The sequence below is a fragment of the Octodon degus genome, unplaced genomic scaffold, assembly GCF_000260255.1.
Source record: "Octodon degus isolate 3935 unplaced genomic scaffold, OctDeg1.0 scaffold00249, whole genome shotgun sequence".
Classification (NCBI taxonomy): domain Eukaryota; kingdom Metazoa; phylum Chordata; class Mammalia; order Rodentia; family Octodontidae; genus Octodon; species Octodon degus.
The window spans coordinates 2,700,390-2,709,228 of NW_004524825.1; the positions used below are offsets into that span (position 1 = coordinate 2,700,390).

Genomic DNA, 8,839 nt, shown 5'->3' on the forward strand with positions numbered 1-8,839 from the left:
AAAAACAAAGAAAAAATATAAATACAATAGTTGTTTTTAAATAGTACATAACTGATCAAATATCTAAGTTCAATAATTATTTATACACTGTTAATTTTGTTGAGTATATATCCAAATATGGTCTACACTGTAATTTTTATTTTGCCCCATAAATGTTTTTATTCTATAGATTTTTTCCCCTTTATTCCTTTTTTCCTGCAATGTTTTTTAGTTGTTCAAAGTGACAAGCCATTTCTTCCAGTTGCCCATACTCTGGAATATGTCAAATGCAAAACTAATGTCTTTTAACACATTTTTCACTCCTTAGTTTCTAGGAATAGGTACTTCAACATTTTATTGTATGAGTTTCCTCAGTGCTAAATTCAGTTATTTTTCCAAGGAAGACTGGTTCCTTGTATTGGCAATGGTTCCAGAAATCTACATTTGTATGTTAGGAGTGCTCATTGCCACTGGGAAATTGTCAGATATCAGCTTCCTCTGGTGACTGCACAATGAATACACGTTTCTATGCAGTATTTACATGCACAGACATCTATAGCCATTCATATATGTACATTTCTGATTCTGTATTAAAATTAGCATGGTTTTATACTAACATCTTCACCTTGAAAGCATTTCCAATGAAGATGATTTTCACTGCCTCTTCTGGATGGTCTATGGCCTTCTAGTCGGTCAATGAAACTCTTGGATCCTGTCTCCCATTTCCCCTCCTTTAAATTAATAGGTCAGCCCCACTGTACAGGAGCAGCAGATACACACTTGTTGAGCCAACTCCTGAAACTCCACGGAATGTACCTTTATTGCTTAGAGTGCAATGCCTAGGTGCAGTTCTACTGACGTTTACTTTCACCAATGCCACTAATTTCCAGCATAACTGAGGCCAGTAATTTGCCAGTATGTGTTCCCCTGGCATTGTAAATATACTTGTAACATACTTAGAGTTTGCTTTTCAGCAGCACTGTACATTCTATGCTGGGGTTGCCCACTTCATAAATATTATTTAAATTCTCATACAGTAAGATTCACTCTTTCTGCTGTAAAGTTGTCTAAGCTTTGATTGATGTGGTTTTCCTTTATCCCCTGAAACTCTGTTATCCTGTGTGGTTTGTGGAGCTGTACAGACATGGTATAACTTGTTCTAGCCCTGGATGAGCTGATGCTCGGTGCTTGTCAAATAGGACAGCGATCTGCACATTTAGCTGTGGACAGTGGTTGTGGAGGACCTGTCAGATACTGCAGGCCCAGCGCCCTGCACCCAGTCCCTCTTCCAAGCTACAGGAGGGAGAGGCCCCCAGGCGAACATACTGAGTGCCCAGGGCACGACTTGCATCATCCCTGACCACCTCCCAGATTCCTGTTTTGTGAGAGTGTAGCAGCAACATTCCACATTCTCCTTGCCACAGCTTGGAGCTGCAGGGTGGCCTCATGGAGTAATTTTACCCTCCTGAAGCTTATGCCCTCATTTTCAAGGTTTCAAACAGCCCATACTTACCGTGTTTCAAGATCAGCAGGTTTTGGTACATGCATAGGGTCAACGATCCACAGTGACAGTAAAATAGATTCACTGCCCCACAATATTCCCTTGCTCTCACCTCCCTTTCTTCATTTTGCCTTCCATGAATAACTCTCAGTTGATATTCTTATAAAATCTATTATATTTTGCCTTCTCCAAGAATGACAAGCCTGTAGTCGGGTACTATGTGGTTTTGGTCATTTCGAGTTTCTCTCTTTTACCATGCTTTTTCTAGCAAAAGATAAATCAAAAATACAAACTTTCCCATGAATCAATTTTCACTACTCATTTTCATTCTCTATTTTATTTTCTCCACCCTAAGTTTTATTGTCCTTCCCTTCCTCATGCTTATTTTGGATTGGTTTCTTCTTGTTATGGTCCCTAAATGTTAAAGGACTAGGCCATGGCCTGACATCATTTTCTCTTCACTGTAGGCTTTTCAGTTCTAAATTGCTGAGTGTTTTTTGTTCATCCCAAGATTTTGTAATCTGTTTTTGTTTCTCTTTCAGTGCTGGGAATCAAACTCAGGGCCTTATGCATGCCAGGTAAGAGCTCTACTCACTGAGCTACTCTGCAAGCCAAAATGAGGCATGGATTTCTTTTTTCTCATTCCAAGGTACTTTCTATCTCTCTTGTGATACATATCCTTAGGGTGGTGGCTGTCAGACTTCATCTCCTAAGAGAACGCAGCCTCACTGTTCTGGACATTAGCACAAACAAACAAAGATGTCAGGAAAATATTCCTTTCTGATGAGGCCTCTCATTTGCTGAGGGTCACCTTTATCTCCCCTGTAGTGATTGGGTTGGACCCCACGGACTCCTGCATACTAAGCAGGCACTTTACTACCAAACTGCATCTCAGTTTTTGTGTATTTTTTTTTTAGGTATTTTAGGGGTCTACAGGGTGTTCAGGGTCTCACTACTAGATCAAACTCATAGTGCTCCGCCTGTTTACAGCCTCCCAGGAGCTGGGATTACAAACCCATGCCACTATGCACAGACTCAATTGCTGTGTCAGCGCACCCCAGGGGCAGGGGCAAGGCCGGCACTGCAGACTCGGGGATTGAACCCCTGTCCCTTTCACCCGCATATCAATTCTTAAATATTGAGTTAGGACTTCTCTAAATTATTCAGACTCTATTGGAGTCTCCTGCTTTGCTCCCTAACTATCTGGGATCAGAAAGGTATTCTGGCCCCGCTGATTGCCACCTTCTTGCCTTGTCTTCATGTGGCCTCTTGATTGTGTATTCCTGTGTACAGAAATGGAGGACAGGGGACTGCTGCCACCTAGTAATATCCAAGAGAAAGGCAGGCCCCAAGAAACCGTGTGTTGTGTCCTTACTCACCTACCTCATTGCCCCTGATGCTGTGGGACTTCGGGCTCTCCCCAAAAGTCAAAATCACCAGGAAAAGTAAACCTTTTCAATGGCTTCAGGGTATCAGCACAGCCAGAAGAGTACAACTGAAGGAACCGATGCCAGAGGACACACAGGACTACATCAAAGAATGACTGGAATAATTAGATAATTGTAGTAAAAAAATGTAGTAGAAGCAAAGGAGGTTGATTTGAAGGAGATTAATAGCAATGTGTCTTTTACTGTAATAATTCTTTTAAATCAAAAGATTCACCATATTTTGATATCACATTGCATTGTGTGAATCTGCCCAGTGACAATCTGCTCAGTCGCACACCAAGGTCATCCTTGATTTTAGTCACCTTGGCTAACATTGTCTCAAAATCTCTTGTGCAATCCCCATGGTTATTGCCTTTTGTAAAGTCCTGTGACTCATCCCTCTGGAACATGCCTTTATGTTACGATGGCTCCAGTATTCTCGCCTTGATTTCAGCCTCACTAATCTTGTCTGCTTTCACAAAAATGGTATTCATAAGAAGGGAGAGAGGACATCTGGGGAACTTCAACACATAGGCTGCTGGAATACATGCTTGGCCCCTGTATTATGCCAGGGAATGATATGGTGCTAAAGTTTCTACTACATAAACAAGAGACACACTGGGGTGGGCCAGAGGGAATGCTGCATTTGTCCTTCCTTCCTATTTATGCAGAGCAGTGCATGTCCAGTCCAAGCGTTGCCTTTCCATTAGGTGTTCCACATAGGCCTGGCAAACAAGGGACCCACTGATAGCTATCATGTATTCATATGGCTCGCTCCCCACCTGTCTCAAAAAGGATTTATCACCCATTCTCCTGTACTAGAAGCAAAGGAACTGATGCCAGAGGACACACAGGACTCATCTCCAAGGGGGTGAGGAGTGTCTCTTTTAAAATAGGGATCACAGTAGAACCATAACTAAGATTTTCAGTTTAGAAGAGGAACCTGAATCCCAAGAGTTGGCTACGCCCACTGACCACCTGCAGCCCATGCAGCAGAAGCTAGTGGTGCTGAAAGCCTTTGTGGAAAAGGTCTCAGTCCCTCAAAATAGGAGGCATATTTGCTTTCAAATTCTCAAGCTTCCTCCATGGACTATAAGCATCCCCTCTCCCCCCAAGGAATGGCTACAAATGGCAGGCCAGGAGATGAATTCACAAGGCCTGGGGCCAGGGGGTTGGCTGCGGACACTGGGAGGTTAGGAGACGTGGGTCCTTCAATGGTGTATCCTACACACTAGGCACAGAACGGAGTCCAGGGGTGACTCTGACTCCAGTGGCTCTTCTTCTCATGGGGCTCAGGACCAGGTCAGGCTCACATATACAAAGTCACTCCATTGCTTCCAATGTAGCACAGATCCACTGGGACTGCAGGACAGGATCCACTCAGGTACCTACATCACAGTGGAGTCACGTGGCCATAGGAGCTAGTAGGTGACATGAGTCCCTCACTATTAGGACCTATCCACATGGTGACCTAAAAACACCTGTGATCCTGTGCACTCCAGACAGGTAAAAAGAGCCTTAATACTTTCCTGGTCATAACTCATAGTTATATCACCACCAACCCAAGAGAAACAGGTACCAGAAGGGCTCTGAACTCTGCCAGAGGTCACCCTGATCCTAGGCCACCCTGGAGGGAGGGACTTCCTCCTGAGCTGACTCCAGAGGAAGAGGGAGGTGCATGTGTCCTGCACATTTTACTGGAGCCTTGGCGTATCTGTATCTAAGGAAGCCACTCCTTCCCAGAATCTCCTGAAGAAGCAGTTTCTCACTGACCATCATTCAGCGTGTACCATCAACCCACCCAGTGGACGCAAGCTCACATGGCAGAGAGGATGTTGCCTTTACCATGTACCAGAACCTAGTCAAGACAAGGCCTTCCAATCAAGGCTCTGAGGTGATAGGCTCCAGGGCCATTTCTTCAAGTAACAACAGGCATGTCAGCTGTGCTCCTGTGACCTCGTTCTTCTGGGCACAGGAAGCACCTGCTGAAGGAAGGTCATTTTCTGCTGGAGTGGGTGGTCCTATGTGTTTGCTGGGGTGCTCTCGATTCTGGGGGAAAGTGTAACTTTAGGAAACTGGGGCTCAGGCTTCTCAGATTCTGCTCCTCCTATCTAGCCACTCTCAGTGCGTGTCCTGCATGCATTGTCATGGTGCCCTAAGACAGCACAGAGAGGCTCAGTGCTAAGGCATGACTTCATAACTCATTTTGCCCAGGATGTAAAAATCTGCCCAGCTGGACATGTTATCTGTCAGCCTGTTACCAGCCTGGCCCACATACAGTCATCTCCTTAGGAAAGGGGACATCAAACCCCATTAGCATTAAAGGTAGCTTGCCCAACCTTAGGCACACATCATGAAATGTTTCCTTGTCTTTGGGATGCTGGGGCCTGCAGAGTCCCAGCAAAGTATGGGCCAAGAAACACGGGAACTCCTTGTCAGAATCACATGTCCCTGGGCAAGGTTGATGTCTGTAACCCGCAGCCCATTTTAGGAGGGAATCTGAGATTGACACTATAGCCAATTCTTCCTGTGACACTCTCCCACTCAGAGACCCCACTTTTGCAGCCATGCTCTCAGTCAGAGGCAGCAAAAAAGCAGACAGTGAGAGGGATACATGGGTCAGTTATGCATCGGGAGCCATCAAGTCTTCTGGATGATGTCTGTCCAACTGGCCAGAGAATGTTCATACACCTCATTCTGAGACCAGAAAGCACATGCGCAGAAACACAAGGTGGCCTGCCCAGCACTAGATCTCCATAATCCTCATCCCTTTACCATGTGTGCTGGGGAAGGGCGTCAATCAGGATAGGCCTCTAAAGCACCCTGCCCATCCCACTGAACCTATACACAGGTCCGTCCATCGGCTCCTGGCACTTCCTTCTGGGCAGAGCTCAGACTGTCCACGCATTTCCATGAAACTACAAGCCCTCCACAATTGGGGCATCCTAACCCCAGGGCCCAAGACCCCAGGTACAGTGCTGCAGACGGATAGCTAATGTCACCATGTCTACTCAGCTAGTTCCTAGCTTGGAACTCAGGGCTCCTTCCTTTACCTCTCTGGGCCTCCACTTCCCAGCAGCAAGAAAAATTAAAGGCACCTATTTCCCAGGGCTGCGGAGTAAGGGGACATATGAGAGGAGCAAAGCCCCTTGTTGTAATGTCACAGCCACTGTGAATACCTAATGAGGCACCTACTTTATCAGCATGTCTGCAATGCACCAAGTTCAAGAAAAGACCCATCTGTGGCCTATGGTTCCCTGTAGGAAACCTTTGCCACCAGCAGCCTGCGCACTTTCCTGTCTGTGTCTGCTGCGCATAAGAAGAGGCCCCCAGAACAGAGACTCCACTAACTGCAGGACAGCTGGGCCATGCCTGAGGGAAGCATGGAGTATCTGGTGACTAAGTGACCCTCAGTGGTGCACAGGACCCAGTATCTCAGGATCTCTAGAGAGGTACTTCCAGTTGTAGGCTGGCTCTGGAAGGCAAGGACCAGGGCAGAAAGAATCCCCAACTAAGATAAGGACAGAGTGGTGCCGCCCAGCCACGTGGAGGATATGAATGATGAGCCCTTCCCATCTGTGAACCCTTGCTGCTCTCCCTTGCAGAGAAGTTCATTATAAAGGACACCAGCCTCATCCACCTGCCACAGGTGAAAACCGTCCTCAGGGCTGGCTGAGGACAAGCCAATTTACCTGGGAACCTCTAAAGCAAGCCACGTGCCATGCACACATAAAATGAGGAATCGGTTTATTAGACAACTACAGGCAGCAAAAATAGTGGGCTTAGCTACAGTTTTCACACACCGAGCAGTAAGTGCTGCAACATTCATCCTGCTTTCCTCTGAAACAGACCAGTGATGCTGGAGGCCACTGCTAGGGCAGGGGCAGGGACAGGGAGCAGGCGGATGTTACTTCTTCCCAACTCAGGCTACTGAGCAGCTGGTCACTCAAAAGCCTGCCTTGGCTCCAGGATCAGAAGGTCATTGCTCCTCTTGAGCCTCTAAAAAATGACCTACTTGACTCGAGGGGAAAGGCCATTGCACCTGCAGCACCCAGATATGAGTGGCAGCAGCAGAGCCCAGCATACCACGGCCACAAGGCCAGCACTGGCCTGCTGGCCCATACTCTGCTTGCTGGCAGCCAGAGTGCTCCTCTGGGCTTTCTGCTCTTTATCACCTTCTCTGGTATCTCAGCCTCAGGCAGCATTTTCTAGGGTTCTGCTGGCCAGGGTCCCTGTGGGTTAGGGGAGCACATGCCATTTCTTGCTTGTGGTTGTGCTGGCGGGAGCAGCCACTAAACCCCTGAAGGACTTCCAGTGCACAAATGGCCATACTCCATGTGGGTCTCCACTCCTCTGGGGCCAAGTAAGCTGGCCGCCTGCTTCAGTTTCCACACACAACATGTCTGTCTCCAGGGCAAGCTTGTAAAAAAATACTTTGAACAGAGTATGCTGTACAGAACCGGGATTTGAAACTGTATATTACAATGCTAAAATATTTGTATAAATACTATACAGGTGTGGAGTCACTCGCTCCATGGGGAAGGGTTCAGGGACGAGGCCATGAAAACCTGTGCCCATCATGCTCAGAGGGAAACCCCTGCAGAGGAGGGACAGGGAAGGCATGGCTGTGCTACATCTGCACACCAGGTGCACTCGGATCTAGTTCCAGTCCTGCGGGCTGCAGGCAGCGGACGGCTCAGAGCTGGACTAGGGCGCAGCCCCATGGAGACCATATCTTCCAGCAACACTTTCGATAGGGATTATAGCACTTGGGAAAGCTGCCCCGTTGACACACGCTTCTTCCGCAGGCCTCTGGAGGTGCCACCACTGATGAGGTACCACAGGGCTGGTGCCCATCTTGGGGCAATCAGGTTCCTCCTTCTCTCGCATGCCCCACCCCCTGGCATCTCTCTCTGCACACACCACCCATTACTAGCCACCTGTGTCCCTCTGTGGCAGGTGGCTGATCAGTACTGAAGCAAATGGCATAGGAGAGGCTGTCCCTGGAGCCCCAGCTCCACTCTGGTCTGGGGTAAAGCAGGTGCAGAGGAAGCGGGGAGGATGTGTGTCCCGGGCACCTGTGCTCTGGTCCACTAGTGACCGTTAGTCTGGCATTTCGATATTTAGTTTTGGAGGTGGCAGGACGTACTTTCCAGGGCTCTGGGTGATAACCACCCTGGCCTTCTTGCGAAACATGGGAGCAATTTTAGGAGGTTCCGGAACAGGTGTCTCTTCTGTTTCTTCATTATCTTCATGGTGGAGATCATAAGAAATGTTTCCATATTCTCTCAAAAATGGGAAGATCTCAAGTAGAAACTGGCAGAAATCTTTGCGAATACCAAACCACCCTGAAAAACAAGAATATCCCTTTTGAGATGTGTGCCCTCTGCTCTCCTGTTTATCTTGCAAGAACAAGAGCTTGTAGTGGCGCAAGGTAATGCATTTGTTGGATTCCTAGGATGTGAGCACTGAACAGGGCTGAACGCACATGAAGGGAGAGAACAAACACCTCCAGCTCTGGGGCGGTGACAGTGGGGTCCCCGAATGGCAGTGACAGCATGCCTAGGACCCTGTTAGGGATGTGACTGTTGGGAGCAGCTCAAGCTACCTGAATCAGAAACTCACACTTCTGGGCCCACAAAACCATTATGTCTGGCCCTCCAGAGACTTCCATGGGTGCCCCAGGGTGAGAACCTCTCCTCTGGTGATGCTAGAAAACCTGGGGTGCCTAAGCCAAGCTTGCTTTCCCTAATCCCCCAGGCCCAGGAGAAAGTCATGGATGACAGCATTTTCTCACTACAGGACTTCTGTTACCCTCTGGAATCTGGGCAGGGGTACATACCAGTAGGTCTAGGGCAGGACACAGCCTGAACCCACAGGCCCCCCTCAATGGTACTTCCTGAGGTTGTGTGTGTGTGTGTGTGTGTGTGTG

General features: G+C 47.8%; 1 protein-coding gene across 2 annotated transcripts in view; it reads right to left on the reverse strand.

Annotated features, from left to right (window-relative positions):
• Positions 1 to 6,637: 6,637 nt before the first annotated feature.
• The window catches only part of Tmem185a (transmembrane protein 185A), a 41,449-nt gene continuing 39,247 nt past the window's right edge, over positions 6,638 to 8,839 (reverse strand). For both annotated transcript variants that reach the window (XM_023706284.1, XM_004646014.2), the window contains one exon: positions 6,638 to 8,255. In XM_023706284.1, coding sequence (XP_023562052.1) covers positions 8,011 to 8,255 — 245 coding nt within the window. In that variant the 3' untranslated portion in view covers positions 6,638 to 8,010. The remainder of the gene's footprint in view (positions 8,256 to 8,839) is intronic.